This window comes from Melanerpes formicivorus, unplaced genomic scaffold (assembly GCF_026170545.1).
Source record: "Melanerpes formicivorus ecotype bairdi unplaced genomic scaffold, bMelFor1.0.p_v2 SCAF_21, whole genome shotgun sequence".
In the NCBI taxonomy this organism is placed as follows: domain Eukaryota; kingdom Metazoa; phylum Chordata; class Aves; order Piciformes; family Picidae; genus Melanerpes; species Melanerpes formicivorus.
The window spans coordinates 7666664-7684609 of NW_027142373.1; the positions used below are offsets into that span (position 1 = coordinate 7666664).

The window sequence follows — 17946 nt, forward strand, 5'->3', positions numbered from 1 at the left end:
TTAGCCGTCCGGTGACTGATCCTAAACCAGATTCCCAACGACCAGCACCACGCCTTGTCAGTGGATGCTGTTCTCCCCTCCAGCTCCCCGTGGAGCCCTCGGCCCGGCCTGAGCCAGTAGACCGGGGATCGCCTCCACCCGCCCCGCTCCCTCAGGTCGCACCCCGCTGCGGGCTCCTCTGGCCGCCCGAGCGTCCTCCACATCTCCTCCCCAGCCCCGCTAGCAAGCGCCGGTGACACCACCTGCCTCGTTCACACCAAGGGAAGCGCAAATGCCGCTGTGCCGAGCAGCCGCGGACAGCCACCCGCCCGTTCCACTCCGAGGCGCCCCCGCGGCAGAGTCCGGAGGCGCCCCCGCGGCAGAGTCCGGAGCCGCCCGGCTGCCGTCCTTCGCTCGAGGGGGCGGGGCCCGCCGGTAGGGCCGGCCCGGGACCCAGCTCCGCCCCAGCCGCGCGGGCCCGGCACGGCGGCGGGCGGGAAGATGGCGGCGGCGGGCGGGGGGGGTGCTGTGGTGTCGGTGCTGGCCCCCAGCGGGCGGCGGGTCACGGTGCGGGTGGGGCCCGGCACGGTGCTGCTCCAGGTGGGTCCGGGGGCGGGGGCGGCCGGCAGCGCGGCGGCGGGGTCGCGGCTCGGCCTGTAACGCCTCTGTTCTCTCCGCAGATCCTCGAGGAGGTCTGCAGGAAGCAGGGCGGCAGCCCTGGCGAGTACGGCCTGAAGTGAGTCTCACCGCGGGGCCGCCTGCGTCCTGCCGGGCTGGCGGGTGTGCGGCGCAGCCCGGGCCCGCATGGAGGCCGCGCTGTACTGCCGGTTGGAGAGGCCTCGCCTGGTCCTCCCGCGGCTGCTCTCCCGGGTCAGGCGGGGCCTGTCGATGCCGAGCTGCCTACCGTCGGGGCGCACGCCCGGTGCCCGCGGCCTGCCCCAGGCTTTGGTGTCCCGCAAGGCCCGCTCCGCTGCGAGGTGGACGGGCTCCGGCCCGGGTGCGGATGGGGCCGGCGGGGGCGGTGTGTGTGTTAGAGAGGGATCCGGGGGTCCTCGAGCTGTCAGCGACGTCAGGTTTCGTTCGGTCGTCGTGACAGCTGTGTGAGTCTTGTGTGGGGACAGGTGAGGAACGGATTCCCTGGGGAGTGGAGCCACACGCCGCGGGTCAGGTGATTCTCCATAAAGCGATTTTGTTCAAACTAGTCTCCTGGTGTTCTTGTACCTAGTTCCCCTTTGCTCTTGGGATCGATCAAACTGCTGTGTAACTTCCACCCAGATGTTCTTCCCTGCACACGCACTTCTGCTAGCTCACAGGCTGGTCAGACTTTTTCCTTCTCTGGGAGTTTGACTGTGTGCTCCTGCTGTATCATAACCACGAGGTTATTTGCCTGGGTGGCAGTAAAAAAAAGGGGAAAAAAAGCACCTCGTTATTTAACAGTGAACATTGAGCTTCAGTATGTGTTCAGTTGCAGGTTTTCTTTTCAAGCTTGAGAAGCAATATCTATTTGAGTATTTTATTTGTGACCTCTCCAAACTGCAGCTTTTTTTGGTATGCAGAATAATTGTTGGTAATTCTTTTCTGAATTACCAGTTGTCCATTGTTGAATCACGCTGTATGGATTGGGGTCAGCCTGTGGGGAATTCTCTTGCTCAATACCTGGACTTTGCATTGTTGCCAGTCCATGAAGTGATCTCAAGCTAACATTGGATGGTTCCTGGTGTCTTCATGGACTGTCTTCTTCCTTAGGTTTCAGAGAAGTGTGTTGGACCTCTCTTTACAGTGGAGATTTGCCAGACTGCCCAACAATGCCAAGCTGGAGATGGTGCCAGTCACTAATAAAGTGGAATTTGGAAACACGGTACGTTCATTCCACAGCATGACTCCCATCTGTGCAGTTATCAGTTGTGCTGGATACGATCTCATCAGACCTACTGAATGACAGCATGGGAGCATGGTTAGGCCTGGTCAGTGCTTGAGTGGAAGACTAGCCAAAGACTGGTCAAGGTGTGGTGGAAAATGGGAATTTAGTAGCCTCTTGCAGTCTGTGTGATGGTGAAGTTCCCTCTGTGCCAGAGGATAGGGAGTAGTCAGGAGTGTATCAGAAGTTAAACATCACTGATGACTTTGCTCAGCAGTTGAGCTCCTATCTCAGTTCCCTTTCCTAATTGCAATTTCATCTGCTGTTGTCTGCCCCTGGACTGAATCTCACATTTGTAGGGGATTCTTGTATGCCTCTTTCCCAGCGTTGCTGCTCACGGCGTGTTCACACAGCTCTAGAGTTTTTTGGTGACGTGTGTTGTGTTTAATAGCCGCCAAATGCCCCTCTTTAGTATAATTTTGAAAGGGCTTACAGATGCTGTGTTCTGTAGGAATTATTGTCACGTTTGGGAGATTTAGAAGTCTTTTATGCATGTTGTTACAGCAGTGGGAGGCATGGTTTGTAAAACTATGGGTAGACGCTAATGAGCATGAACATTTTATGTGGCAAAAGTGATGTATGGTCTGGGTTAAGTAGCCTGGGAATGAAAAGTTGCCTATCACTAGCACTCATCTCTCTCTTCACTGACTTCCTCATATGGAGTTTCTCAAATTTTGTGGAAGTTCTAGGACTGTTAGTGCTGATCTCTTAATGTCTCCCTGCCAAGTTGTGCTGGTGGTATTCTGTCACAGGTAGTTGCCTGAGATGTCACTTACATTGAAAAGTGAACTTGGTAGTGTGAGAAGGTTTTGCAGTCTCTGCTCTACTTCCTTGTGGGTGTGCAGTGTAGTACTGGGGGTCACTGATGTCCATGTTTCTCTCTGTAGAACCTCTATGTACTTTGTTTTGGCATTAATGTTTTCTTTCTGTCTTTGTGGTTGAAAGATGTTTGTGCTCCAGATGATGCCTTTAGTAAAAAAAAAAACATACCACAAGCTGGTAGCATCTGCTTAAATTTTTCAGTCAAAATTGTGATGGCACAGAGTTTGTCTTCCAGAAGAGAGTGTTTCTGTGAGCATGGTGCAGTGATGACTTTATCTGGCTTTTGCATCCAGTTTCATAGAGTCGTAGAACTAATTTGATTGGAAGAAACCTTTAAGATCATCAACTCCAACCATTATCTAACTTTATAAACTCTGGCAGATATGGTACTGAAGGAAAAAAAAGTGATTTTACTTTTTTTTCCTCTATGGAGGTAATATGCAGCACATCAGAAAGGGTGAGGAGGATCACATATGGTAGAGAGGGATTGTAACATGGAGTCTCTAGGTTACGAAAGAGAAGAGCTAATGAAAGTTGAGGTTGTTCCTCTTTAGTTGTATTTCAACAGAAGAGTCTACAAAAGTGAGGTTTCTCTTGGAGTGCTCATTGCTATTTTGTGGAGTTGAGAAGATGGAGAAAATATGCTTGTGGAGGGTGCAGTCTAAACAGAGCTGTTGTCCCATAAACTAAGAGCAGAGATTTCATTTGGAAGAATTTTACAGACAGTATAAGCAAATACTTTGTACAGAACAATTGACCAAAAGAATTCTCTGCCACAGGCAACTGGTGTCAGATACTGTAGGAAGTTTGAAATAGCCAGATAACTGTGACTAGAACTGGCACCACTATTATGCCCCAGCATAGTGGCAGTTGAGAGGTGGACTCAGTCACGCTGACCAGATGCAGTAAGGCTGGGATGAATTGGGTTCTGTGCCTTTTGTTACTGTCTCTTTTACTGAGACTGTGTGGAAGCAGGTGTGCTTTCCTGTGGTGTGTTGGCAGCAGTTTCCTGTGGAGGTTTCAATAAATCACAGGTTTGTTCTGCAAATCTGGTATTTTAAAAATAGAATGGGTATGGGTTTGGATTTGTCTTTGTCTGTCAAAGTCATTGATTCCTGCAAGTCAGTTTGTTAGTGAAAAATTGACTCAATTCCCCTTCTGATGGCAGGTGACCTGGGAGTACCATAAGAGCAGTTGTTAGCCTTTTGTTTATATGTTTGTAAACTTGAAAGATAATTGGCACTCTTCATTTATATAAAGCCTGGGATTTAAAAAAACAACTTTTCTAATTGACTGAATAGGACTTTCGTGACATACTTTGCTTTGAACTGTTGCCCAAAAACTGATGCAACTGGTAGTCTGAAATTTCTGGGCTGGATTCTTAGGGAATGATGATGTCAGCTGTCATCACTCTCTTGTAGTGGAGAGTAATCTAAGGCTTGTCTCCAGCATAGGAGAAACCAGGAGGTTGTCACAGTGGTGGGATGAAACAGCTTAGTTCTCTTGGCTGGTTGTTGATGATGCCACTGTTTCCTTTGTGTAGAAAAATTCCTGTCTCCAGCAGATCACAATTTGCAGTCCTGCAAGGACTGGTAGGAGCTGAGGCAGATGACAAACACTGCCCCAAGGAAATCAGTCAATTGCGGAAGTGTGTGTTGCTTATTTTTCTCCCATCTCTCTTTCTTTCTCTCTCCCCCCTCATGCTCACACACTCCTCACATCCCCACAGACCCCCCTCAGACTCTCACAGAGAGAGAGAGGATGCACTGAGATTGTTGGTAGGAACATGTGAAAACACAGAAAGAGAGAAAACTGCTGTTGATGTTTTGGGCTTATGCCCTTCTCAGACTTTTGAATAAGGCCAATTTCTGTGATCTTCATGAAACCACACTTGACTAGACCAGGTGCTACCTAGTGGGGCCTTTTCTGTGTGTTTACTTTTCTTTAGATGGCTAAACTAACGGGGAAAACTTAGGCATTTTGAGAAAGAAAGCTGAATATTGTCTACAGCATAAAGTAACCCCTGAAGTGTGCCACCATTCTCCATCTCTTGGGAGCATCAGGAGCTGGATATTCTGCAGGAGTGTCCTCAGTGTGTGTGTTCATTTTAGAAATGCCTTGGGTTTTGTGTGTTGTTTTTTGTTTGTTTTGCTCTTTGAGGGGGAGAAATTCTCTGAAGAATATGTAGGATCTGCATGAGCACTTGCTAATCAGCTCTGCAGGTTGGAAAGGGCCTGGTAGAATAGGCAGTGAGCTGTCCTTTGCCTTTCTCTGCAGGTGTTTGAGGATTCAAGAACATCCAGAATTGTTTTTTCCCATTAGTTCACTCTTAAATTGCATGTCAGAATTTGGTGGTGAGGAAGAATGAATGAGTTGGAAATTACACATGCAGTCTTTAGACTGATAGCAGTTGGTTAGGTCTTCATGACTCAAGAGATAGATTTGGACCATATTTGTTGTATCTCTGTGTAGATGTGATGCTCTCTTTCTTCTGCCCAAGGGAAGTTGTTCTGCAAGTTGTTGTTCAAGTCAGCAGGTTTAATGTAATCCTTTTCAGCCAGTGTTTAGAAGAAGGTGTATATTTTTGGATAGCAGGTTCTAGAGATCACTGAAATATTAAAAAATAGAAAAGTGAAGGAAAAAAGTTTTCAGTTTTGAGAATAATTCAGGGTGTTTTCCCTCTAGGTTCGGATCGCACTGCAGTTAGACGATGGCTCCCGTTTGCAAGACACCTTTCCCTGTCAACAGACTCTGTGGGAACTTCTCAACCATTTTGCAAAGATCAGGTAAGCAATGATGCAGTGAGAAAGCACTTATTTGGATGGATCTCCTCATGACAGTAGGTAGTTGTTATGGTGATCCAGCTAAATCCTGCAGATCTGTAGAATTTACATGTGTTTGATTGTAGGTTTTCCTTTGCAACACAGATGTTTGCCTTTTCCATGCTCTTTCAGATTTAATACACTCTAGGTTCATTAGTCATAGAATCATTTATGTTGGAAAAGTCCCTTAAGATCATTGAGTCCAACCACTAATCCAGCATTGCCAAGTCACCACCAAGTCCCTCAGCATCACATCTACACAGCTTTTCAATCCCTCCAGGGATGGGGATCTCACCACGGCCCTGGCCAGCCTGTTCCAGGGCTTGACAACCTTTTGGGTGAAGAAATTGTTCCTAATGTCCAATTTAAACCATTCCTGGCTTGAGGCCATTTCCTCTTGCCCCGTTGCTTGTTTCTTGGGAGAACTCCTTTCAAGGAGCTGTAGAAAGCAAGAGGGTTTCCATTGACCCTTCCTCTCACCAAGCTGTTTAATAATAACAACAACAACATCAGCAATAAATCCTGAAGTAGCACTCCTGGTTCAGGACATAAACTGGTAACAAGCTGCTAAGGCTAGGAAGAAACTTGATGTGGATACACTGTTGCACCTGTCTTTTACACAAACTTGTTTGAAGTCAGGTTACTGGCAGAGCTGAGATAGTGGCCTAGCTGGTCTTAATTACCAGTATTTCTGTGCTGTGGTTTCATGTGGTGCAGGCTGTTCTTTCTTAAGTGAGTTGCTATTGAGGCTTGCTCTTGTGGAAGTGCTTCAAGGAATTCTGGAGCTCTCAGCAGGCTGATGTGGAATCGTCAAAAGCCTGATTAGGTCCTGCTTAAATGCAAGCATTTCTGCTTCTACAATTATTCAGTATATACATGGGTTAGAAATTGTATTTTTTGAGCCCAGTCTACATTCAGTGAATGCTTTCTTTTGTCTTTTAGTTTTGACTTTAAAATACTGTATTGTTTTGAAATGTCAAGCTAATAAAATTTTCTCCAAAGACAGTTCTTTTATTTTTGTCATGGCATTGGAAGCCTTTAAGCTGTGACAGCCATTCTATCCTGAACAGAAGTCCAAACTGCATTTTTTCCTGTTGTAGTTTGCTTTACCTTTCTCTTGATAAAATATATTTTGGTTGTTTTTTTCACCAGGTCCTGTATTTTTGTCTAATTCTCTCTCTTACATTCCTCACCTTCTGCTAGTTGCTCTGTTGCATTTGAATCTCTTGCTTGTCGTGTGGATGCTGTGCTGTGGTATTGTGCAAGTAGGAGCTAGTTTTGTTGATTTCTTAAACCAGCTACTCATCTAAAGAGATAGGAGCTTTCTGTGTCAAAACCTTTTGAAATCTCCAAGGCTGTGGTGCTAGAAAAGCAGTGGTAAGGGTGATGGTTTAGTAACACTCAGATAAGCTCAGCCTTTTAGGGCACAGTTACAGGATGCAAAGTCATGGATTATCACCTGTTAGCTGAGATGTAGTAATTGACTGGTTACAGGTATGTGATAGTAGTAGACTTGACACACAGCAGCATAAATTACTTTAAATGAAGTTTCAAGTTGCTTGTTTTACACTGTAATGGAAATAGCCTAAGCAGTGTGATTCTGGAGTTGGCTGATGTTATCTCAATAACTCAGGGTTACATGGTTGAGTTGTGTGACTGAGGTTGCTCTGTAGCTCTTTCCAGGGTGAAGGAACTAATTCTTTCAGCCTGCTAATGATGTGCTGTAACTTTTCTGCTAGTTCAGCGCCATGACAGGCCCATAACATGATCAAAGGAGTGGCTAGTGCTGGCCTGAGGGAGGGAGTTTGGATTGGGTGCATCTTCTGTGTAGCAGGAGGGGATTGAACATCCTGCCCTCCTGTGTAGCTCCCTTCATATTGTTTGTGCAGCTTTGTGGTGAATCATCTCAAATAGCTGATTCAGCTGAAAACTTGTATTTTCCCTGTGTTACCTTGCAGGTAGGTAAGTTTCCTAACCCAGTGAAGGGTTGTCTTTCATAGGGAGTTACGACAAGAAGTGTATTGTGTCTGGAAACAAGGATCCAGAAGGAGGAGGCATCATATGGGTAGGAATGACATATGTCCATTTTCCCACTCAACATGATGTGCCATCAAACCACAGTTTTGAGGAAATGCTTGAGGTAGTCTAGTGACTCTAAACCAATATAAATGAGTCTTAGCATTCTCTTTTTAATAGTCAGAGAGCAGGTCCACATGATTATATTTACTCTTGAAGTCAGAAGGGACAGTCTTCATGTAAGTGCTAAAAAGAAATGAATTCTTTTCCTTTTGATGGAGGAAGGAGGTAGGCAAGAAAAGACAGGTATAATTTTCCAGGGTGTTTTAAGGCTCCTCTTGTAACTTACTACACACTTTGTGCCCTCTGGGAGGAGAAGAGTGCCATTTGCAGTTTGGGAACTGTAAGACTGGTGGGGGTGGCAGTTGTAGTGACAAATAGCCTTTGTGTGGCTTTCTTGGACATTAACTGGTTATTTCTTTTGTTTAAATTTCAAGCTTTTCATATAATTGTGCTCCTTTGGAGTGGGTTGGTTTGTTACAGGTTATTATAGTGCTATTAGTTAATGGACATGCTGGCTCTTTATTTTTTTTTAAGCTTCTAACTGCTACAGTGTGCTAAGAGTTATTAACTTCCATTCATAAGACACAGCTGTTGTTTTCTGCCCGCTGGAAGCAGAGCTCACATGTTTGGATGGACTTTGCAAGCTTTGATGAAGTTCAGCAAGCAGCAAAGATGCTGCATGTGACTCTGTCACAGAACAAGCTGGATCTATAGCTGTCCATACAGATTTCATGGGCTCTGCTGCTCTTCAGTGCGTATTGACTCAGTTGACAAACTAGTCAGCTAGTTGTTGACTTTTACCGAATCCTTCCTTTTACTTTCCAACTGGAGATGTTTTCCTGGAATGCTCAGCTGCTCGAAGTGCGTGAGGGGAAATATTCTAAATCCACTGGAATTTCCCCTGGGTTTCCAGCGTCCATCATGGCTAATTGGGTCTGAAGAAGGTCTGGAAGCTATTGTAAGGCTGCTCCTCCTCTCAGCGTGCGGCAGTCCTTGCACAAGATGTTTACAGGCCCTGTCAGATCACTACATGCAGGAATCTAATCTGCTTGCCGTTGCCCTTCTGAAGAGCAGCACATCAAAGAAATGACAGTGTGTTTGATGTGTGTGCTTGCCTCAGTGAATGCATGTAACGGATTAACAGCAGCTGGAGGAGGAGCCTGCGAGCTTCCAAGAATTATACAAAAATAAGTCTCTGGGGGATCTTTCCTTGGCGTCTGTTCTGCAGAGACTGGTTGAGGGCACGAGCGTTGTATACCCTTTTAGCATGAGGCCTGGGAGAGAACTGTTGCTTTTCTCTCTCCCATTCTTGCCTGCCTGGCAGCTTCAGCAGCTTTGTAGACCCTTCTCCATAGAATGGACACCTGAATACAGTTTTAACAATGCCTGTGACTCTTTGCTACTTTTGTGGTATCATTCATGAAGTTCAGATATTTTCCATACACTTTTAGAAGACTTTTCAATCCAAGGAGTTGTTTGGATTGAATTGCAAAGTAGTTTTGAAAGGTGAACGAAACTAGGTTGTGTAAGTCAAAACTGTTTTCCTCTCTTAGAGGTTTATATGGTTAGGAGACATTCCAGTCTGCCTTGGCTTCTCTCTTCGTAAATGATCATCCACCTTTCCTGATAGGCAACTCGAGATTCAAGCTTTTATTCCTCTAGGCTGTTTCATTTGCCTTTCTGTGCTGTTTCCTTCATGTCTCAACAGTCCCTTACCTTTTGTGTACTTCAATCAAAGATTCCTCTAGGGATACAGCTGATCCTGATTAAAAGCAAAACCTACTGAAGATAAGGTAGAGATCAGTAGCTCTCCTGAATTGTCTGGAAAAGCCTGAGCAACATAGTCTGCTGTGGTGTGCTAAAGGTAGTCTCCTAGGTACTATTTCGTTCCCATGTTCCAGTCAAGAGACAACACTTCCTCTGCCCCCTGCCTTTCCTCATCAAGCATTGGCCTTTGGAAGCTACTGCTGTGAAAGCAGTGAGGGAGGTTGGAGCCTGAGTCTTGAATCGTAAGGTTATGCTCATTCTATATTGGATACTTAATCTCTTCATTCCTGGCAAAGCATTGTATACAGTTCTCTGTCCTTGAGAGAGGATAACCACAAATGGTGACAGACCTATTCTAGTGTTGTTTTGGTTGTTCATCTTGAGTTAGGAAGTTAACCATTTAATAATCTGAAGCTCAAATGTGTTTGGATGCTCTGGGTGTGTCTGTTGCTTTCAGCACGACAGGATTTGGTGCAGTGGCTGGGTGAAGTCTCCTGAAAGAATGGTATCTCAGGACTATAAACCCCTCGTCATCTATTGCAGCTAGTCTGGAAATAGTTCTCAGCCCCTGACTTCCCTAAACCAGACCCGACCCTCAGGACTGGTTTTACAGGTTAGTCTGTTTGGATTTGCTAACTGTAGAGTGGAGCTTCTCAGTTTCATTGTGACCATATCACCATGCTGTTGCATGCTTTATTTAGAGAGCCTCGTGTTTTAACCTCTAGATCAAGACAGGAAATAGACTGCTACAGTTAAACCAAGCAGAAGTCTCAGTTCCGGTCTGTGCTTAACAGGTTTGCTCCTCCACATCCTCCATCTAGAAATCTTAGACGTGCTCTTGCTCTTGGGGATTACTCAAGGATTGAGTATCATAATTTTCTAGGTGTCTCTCTCAATCCTGAGTGACTTCTAGTTCCAGCTGTTTCACTTCCACTTCATTGAAGCTGAGTTTTGAGTCTAAATGTGAAGTTTTTTGATGAATACTCCTGGAACTTAATGGCTATTTCCTTTCATTTTCTACTTTGTAGGCTGTCTGACTCCTTCACTGTTCAGTTTGACACTTTGTGCTAGGTTAAATAGATTCATGTTAAAATATTATGTAAGACATTGATTGTGTATATTCTTCCAAGCTGCCCATCTGTGATGTATTTTGGATGTCATGGAAAGACTGCATAAGATAATACTGGCAAAGCTATTGTTGTTAAGTAATTAGAACATCATGATGATACATAAGATTCTTGGAACTGCTGCATTGAAAGTAGTAAGATGCATGGGGGTGTGCAGACTCTTGTCTTCTGAGTTGCTTATCTAGAAGAAAATGGGAAGAGTGTCATATTTTCAAGAGTAGCATCTTACATTGTCCTCTGCACATGGCCTGTCAGCAGTTTGCATTGTTGCTCATATGTGTCCTTCCTCACTGAAATGCTTAATGTGGGTTGATCTTTACCTACAGCAGCAGCCTTTCCTTTGGCTTTATTTCATCCCTGGTCTCCAGAATCTGAAAGCTTCTGCTGTTTCTCTTTCATCTGTCTGATACTAGGACGGGCAAACTCTGTGTCCTCTGATGATTCGCTTTAGAAGAGTATTTCATGGTGTTTGTTGCTAAGCATATATGGACCTGTCCCCAAGGAAAGTGCAGTCTGAACTATAATAAACTTATTTAACTTAGTTAATACCTACTCTTTTTAATTGCTTATCAAGTCATGATTCAGATCAGGTTCTGAAGAATGACATGCTCAAATTTCTCTAGTAAAAGCAGCTAATTTGAGAATTAACTTTAATTATCCCTCTTATGTTTTTGACACTTTTGGGGCTGCATTTAAGCAGCAGCAAATGCATCAGAGCAAATTCTTCACCTTATGTCTGACTCTCTGAACTGTCGAATGGTTGTTGGTGGAGGAACACGGAGGAGAGTGTTACCAGCTAATTTAATTCCTTGCTGTTGCCTTACGTTGGTTTTGGAGGGAGTGGACTGTCCTACAGATGCTACAGTACTTTGCCTTTTATTGCAGGGAGTTTATGGAACAGCATGGTGAATTCTCTCCAGTCTGTATTTACATGCGAGATGAGGTAAGTCAGAAAAAGTCTTCTCCTTCTGTCTCTCCTCTTTCTGTCCTAAAAAATAAGAAAAACTCAGCTCAGCTTTCCAACCTGGAAAGTGTTTCTTTTGAACTTGCTTGAGAGGGGAAGTAGAAAAATGTTGGTCTTTTCAAAGCATGACGTGTCTGTATGGAAAAAAGCTCTCTTGGAACGTAACCCTGGGCCGTTTAGACCTCCGAGCCCATAAAATGAGCTCAATGACCTGTTTGTGTTTTTCTTTCCAAGTTCTTTTAAAGCTCGAGTCAAAACAGTGGTTTCATTTTAATAAATATTTGCCTTTCTCTGTGTTTTGATCTTTCACTGTTAATGTTTTGTTTAATATTTTGTATGTGCGTATTATGGAATTCGCTCTCCCTAGCTGTCCCCTTCACTTCCCACTGACCTCTGTGGACAGATCATCTTTATTCTGGGACAGGTCCTTAACAAGCAGATGGGAGGTGTGTGTAATGAAATCCGAGATGAGATGCCTGTGATTTACATTCTGACATAAACACAATGCCTTGCTGAGGTCAGATCTGATTGGGCTGTAGGTGTGGGATGGAAGTATAGATAGGCCATCTTCCCTTGAGATTATTTAACAAGCAGTGAATCTGGTAAAGCACTACAGGTGAAGACAGGTGGATTTAGGTCTCATTTCCACTTGCAGAAAGAGTGTGGTTTTGACTGTTTCTGGTGCTGTGTGGTGTTTGTTTTGATACAGGCTTCCTTCTAGAAAGAGCACTTTAAATGTTCACCCAGATAGGCAGCTTCCCTGGCAGCTGGGGGGTGGAACTAGATGATCCTTGGGGTCCCTTCCGACCCTGACAATTCTGTGATTCTCTAATTGCTTTCCCGTGGTTCTGTTGCAGATAACAGGGAAAGAGGCTCTAGAGAAGACAACACTGAAGTCACTTGGCCTGACTGGAGGCAGTGCCATAATCAGGTTAGGAGGAGCAAAGTTTGGATTCTTTGTTTTTCCTTTCCACTGTGGTGGTGAATTTGTTTTGTTTCAAATACACACACACGAAAAAGGCAAACATCGCAGCACTCAGTAATTATTGTATTTGCCTGTTTATCTGAAACTGCTGCCCAGATGTGCTTCCCACAGCTGTAGATGCTGGCACTGATCAGTCATGTGCAGATTAAAGGAGCTTGTTTGTGTCCTCTTTTTTTTTTTTTTCCCTCTCTGTTTTTAGATTATTTTTTCTTTCGTGAGTGAAACAGACAAATCAAAGTTAAAAGTTTCGCTGAGAGGACATTCAGTTACTGCTTCATTCATCCCTGATTTAGATTTCAGGCATTAACCTCCCAATCCTTCTAGTGCCTCCTGTTGACTGTTTGGGCGGGTGAGGTGGGGATCAACGGTAGCCTTTCTGTGATCTTCTAGCCAGTTCTGTACAGTCTATGTGATGACAGGAGTGACTAGAAGCTGTGCCTTACAACTGACTGCTGTTATTTCCTGGAAGTCAGCTTTCTTCCTGTGGAGTGGGTAGTTCCTGTTAATTTTTTTAACACAAAACCCTGACCTCCCCACTCCTAACTTCTGAGCACTTGGAGCTCATTCTTTGTGGGTATCTGGAAGCAGCAGATCATCAAATTAGGGGTATCTTTGAGTCTAGCTGGTTTGGGGTTTTTTATTGTCATGGTCATATTGAGAATGAGGAGAACAGTACTGTTTTGATAAATTCTTTTGCCTTTATTCCTTTTGGTGTTCTCTTCAAGAGTTGTCATGAAGAAATGCAATTCATCTGTTCAAGAGGAGTCTGTGGGTGCCACGGTGCCATGCAGTGAGCAGGCAGTGAGGCCAGGCTCTATTGAAGGAGCAGAGGATGTGCCCCTACCTCAAGCAAACACGTTCCCAAAGGACCTGGACCACAGGGATGTGGCCATGTCTTTAAACAGCTGCACAGACAAGCAAGACTCAATTAGGGAATCTCATGCCAGTTTGGGGGAGCTGTGCCCTTCCTCAGAGCCTGAGCCTACCCCATTTGTTCCTTTTTCTGGAGATGGACAGCGTCTGGGGGACTCTTCTGTAGCTGCTTCATCTCCTGGGTCAGATTCACCATCCTCAAAGCTGCCAACAACTTCTTCCAGCCCCGGAGGCCCTTCTAAGCCAAAGAAGCCTAAGAACAGCCAAGAACTGCAAAAGGAGCAAGAACAGGTAAGGGAAAATTTATTTGCAGTGAGAGCTTTTTTTATCCTGTCTTGCCTGAGGCTGAGCTCCTGCAAGGAAAAAGATGTTTCCATATTTAAGACTTTTTCCCCATAATATAGGGTTAGGTGCCTGGTGCCACACAGTTCTGCCAAGAGTCCGGTAAGGAAATACTGCATTTGGGGTGGTTTACTATAGGAAATGTGAAGGATGGAAATTTAAGAATTTGCTGTCCAGAGGCAAGCAAAGCTTTGAGCCTTGATGGTACCAGAAGAGCTTCAATCTGTCTACTTCAAATTCCCTGCAAATGTCATTAATAGATGCCCACTTTGTCACCTGATCTGATCCCTGGGTACTTGTCCTTCTTTTTTAAAGTGCTCTCTGCTGGAGATGTTTTGCTGAAGATGATCAGAGTTTGCTCAGACTTGTGTTTTGTAGTACTTTGAAGGTGCTTCCTGCTTATTGTGACTGACACACCTCCCAGCTCACACAGAAGGTATAAACTTGGCAGAGCTTTACGTATGGAAAGTGATCGTTTTTCTAACTTGTTGTAGGATTGCCCTAGAAGCAGAATTGGTCTTCATGGGTTTGTGGCAATTTGATCCCATGGCTTCCAAGATCTGAGAAGATGGTCAGAGTTTCTAACTCTTAGGCTGTAGGCTGGGCTCAGCTTTCTTGTCTGAGTCCCTCTGTGGAATGTGGAACTCCATTGTAAAGCTATTGCAAAAGCAGCATTCCGCGCTGGTAGTTGTTACCGTGTGTTTCCTCAGAGTTCCTTCTGCCTGTGGTCACTCTGACTGACATGTCACCAAAAGAGTTAGACTGTGTGGTAGAATATAAGTGATATAGATCTAGGAAAGGAATTTTTCAGCTATAGTTGCATCTTGCCAAGTGTTCAATATTTGGAAAAACCCCAAATCTGGATCTTTTCTTTCCCTTTCAGTCTCATCCTATCCCTTGTGTGACTCTTAACTTTCTTAGGATTGCAGATGAAGCAGAGACCTTCCGTCCTTTTCTTGATCTCTGCTTGCATATCAAAGTGTTTCCTGCCTTGTTCTAAAATACCTTGCTTCTTAAATAAAGTCTAACCCTCTCTAATCCTTCTTCCAGAAGGACAAATTCTGCATCTGTTATCATTGTTGGTGCCTCTGAAATAAAACCGTAAAGGTTGAAATTAAAAATGCTTTAGCCCATGTGCAGGTACCAGAACTGATGGTCTGGAAGTGCTGTGGTGCTAAATGGTAGTGCTAAATATGCTTAATGGGCTTTCTGTAGGGGTTTGAATGCCTTCAGCAAGGTTGGATATTTCTGGCAAGTAGTGCTAAATGAAGCTCAGGAGGCTTATAAACTCGTAACTTACTCCCCTTTATTGTGTGTTGGGAGGTTCACATCCTGGAGTCTCTGACCAGCTCTTTCCCTTTCCCCTTCACTGCACACATCATCACTAGGGCTGGCTTTAGTGGTCAGAGATCCCCTTTGTTGTTTCCCACTCTTTAGTACCTCCTAGAGTTGGGGACTTTGTATTTATCTCTGGTTCTGATCCAGCCACAAGACTAAACAATGGAAAACCTTAAGCAGAGGAAGAAAAGGCTGCTTGATGAGGTTCAGAGTGAGCTTGATCCAGGAGGAATTTAGCAATACTATGTGTATGCTCTCATGTTGATATAGAGATTCTACTGGCTTGACTTCATTGTGGTTGCAGTCCATTCTTGGTGAACTCCTGAATTGTTTAGGAGCAGAAGACAGACCCTGAAAAGACTCTGGAGCAGTTACAAATGTAGCAGACAGAGGCCTTGCCAGCCAGTTGGTGAATATTTCAATGTATTAGAAGCATGTTTGAGTCCATTTAATCAGTGTTGTTTAACCTTTGATCTTGAGCAGCCTCCAGAGGAAGAACTAAACAGTAGGCAGGGTGATTTGTCCAGTCTGATGTGCTGCTTGCTTCGATCATACTCTTACCTATGAGGGATTTGGAAAGGAGGGATTTCATTTGTGTCTGAAAAGGGAGGAGGAAGTGCAAGGGTTTGTGCTGAAGTTTTTCGCCAGTGTCATTGCCTGCGCTTCTCTGTGCTCTGGCTGGAGAGACAGAACTCATTTTAGCGTTCTGCTGGCTACAGCTTAATGTGAAGCTGTGTTGTTGGGAGCAGCAGTGGCCGAAAGACTCTCGTGATCCAGCATCTCAGAGCTGCAGTCCAGTTCAAACCACTCGGAGGCACTTCTGGAGCCAGCCTCCCTTCCAGTTTGAGAGCAGCTTTGGAAGCAGCTGCAGATTCTGTTGGGGGGGTTCTGCCCTTGTGTTAAACAGCATGTGATTTTGACTGCTGCTTTCAAGCCCTTTGATCTCTGGTGCTTTTGCTGCTGATTGATTACATTTTGTTCCCTCCTCCATTCCTGCCATCCTCTGCTCTCCTTGCTCTCAGCAGCAACAACAGAGCAGGGCTAGCCACATGGCATCTGCTTTTTGTCCCTTTTCAGTCCTGAGGAAAAAACCCAAAACAAAACAAATTATTTTTAAACATCAAAGGTCCATTTTTGTAAAAGAATCTTCCCATTAATGCTTTGCCTGTGTGTGGTTTTTGAAGCTGAAGAGAGAGGCTGGATAAAATCTGTGCCGGCGTCCCTTCGTTTCTTGGGCTGAAGATGGTTTACAGACAGCTGCATGCTGACTTTGATGTCAGAACATTAATTATTAGAAGGTAACTTTATACCAGATTGCCCATGAGATTAGAGCTCCCTGAGGTGGTGGGGAGAAGGTAGGTCTCCAGGGAGAGCTTGCTGCTGTGGAAGGCACAACAGCCACTGCTTCACTTGAAATAGAAGCTTTCCTCAGCTTACCTGCTTACTTAGGTCCAGGTTGGTGATCACAGTGACCTGTATTCTTCCTGACACTGGCTTTATCACATAAACTGCCTTTAGACACTGCTGTGAGTAAGGGTTCAGCCCACTGCTGAGACGTGCCTAACATCTCAGCTTTGGTCCCAGAAGTAGAGACTTTGAAGAATGAAGGTGGCAAACTGTAGTGCAACATCTTGGGCTTCTGAAAGCTCCTGGCTGACAGAAATACAACAGCAAAATGCACAGGAGGTCAGAACTGCTGTATGGTGGCTGTGTATTGTTGCAGCAGATGGCTACCTTTTGTCATGGAAAGACACAAACCACGAGATGTGTGGTGGACTGGGAAGTGAGTTGGTGTCCCTAGTAGCCTCCTTTTTGTAAATTGCTGCAGGAAGGTAGCTTTTGGATTCTATCTGTGCTTTAGGGATATTGGTGACACATTAAATAAGGCTGTGTTGAGAGTACTGGGATTGAGAGAGTCCTAGCTGGAATGCCTAAGTGAGCAGAGGGTGGTGGATGAAGAAAGAGGAGCAGGATGGTGGCTGGACTCTGAGGAAAGAGAACTGGTAGAGTAAGTGGTAGAATACCTCTTCCTAAAGAGTGTTTCCTATGCCTTTAAGGACGCTAGATGTATGGTTGCTACCACAGGGTGTTAAGTACCTGACAGAAGAGACATTATGTGGCAATCTTTGCATCCTCAGAGGCAAAATGATGATGTCTTTCGGTTGCTAAGCAGTGCTTAGCAGACACTTTGTGCTGCCCTTCTCTGATCAGATCCTGTTGTGCAATTCTGGAATGGAGTTGCAGAAACTGCCTCAAACCACCTGAATTATGTTTCACAAGTACTCATTGCAGCTCTTTCCAGGGGTCACACTTTGCTTTTGGGGTTAGCTGAAAATGTAATCAGGCAATTTTTACTGGTGTATTTTTGCAGTCTTATTTAGATGTGCACAGATCTGCCCCTCCTTCTGTACAGAAAAGTTTATTTCTTCACGTTGAGTAGTAGTTGAGTAATGTGTCTTGCTTTAGAAGTTAAAATAATCAGCATTCAGCACTGGATGGGGAAACAGATAAAATGATAGACTTGGGAGCTAAAAGGTGGCCCTGAGTCTGTGGGGCCATTACAGGTATCCATACTCTGTAGAGAATGAAATGGGGACATCGTGGCTGGATGTAAGTTGGAGGTCAAGAACAGGGTGTTTATGTCTGGGAAGCAGTGGATTTTGTCTCACAGCACGTAGGGTAGTTCTGGTAGGCTGGGGAATGGCTCTAGAGCGGACGTTCCTGGCTGCCCATTTGTGGTACCTTGTTGGCAGTGGAGAGCCATTTGCTTGACCAAAGATGTCTGGAAAGCAACACTTGAATGATAGTTCTAACATACAGTGGTCTGGAGCAGAGAACACACAGCAAGGAAGAGTGGTGAATCCTTAGGACTGGATGTATGCCTGCTTTCTGCTGTCTTGTGATTTCTGAAGCTACTACCATGGTTTGGG

The 17946-nt window shown here is 44.9% G+C and overlaps 1 protein-coding gene across 2 annotated transcripts in view; it reads left to right on the forward strand.

Moving 5' to 3' along the window:
* Positions 1-480: 480 nt before the first annotated feature.
* Positions 481-17946, forward strand: part of ASPSCR1 (ASPSCR1 tether for SLC2A4, UBX domain containing) — a 42703-nt gene continuing 25237 nt past the window's right edge. Inside the window, exons 1-7 of one of the 2 annotated variants that reach the window (XM_068151358.1) lie at positions 481-579; positions 660-715; positions 1726-1837; positions 5405-5505; positions 11400-11457; positions 12336-12409; positions 13189-13627. In XM_068151358.1, coding sequence (XP_068007459.1) covers positions 481-579; positions 660-715; positions 1726-1837; positions 5405-5505; positions 11400-11457; positions 12336-12409; positions 13189-13627 — 939 coding nt within the window. Of the gene's footprint in view, positions 580-659; positions 716-760; positions 1148-1725; positions 1838-5404; positions 5506-11399; positions 11458-12335; positions 12410-13188; positions 13628-17946 lie in introns of those variants that run through there. The other variant, XM_068151359.1, reaches the window with a different exon arrangement.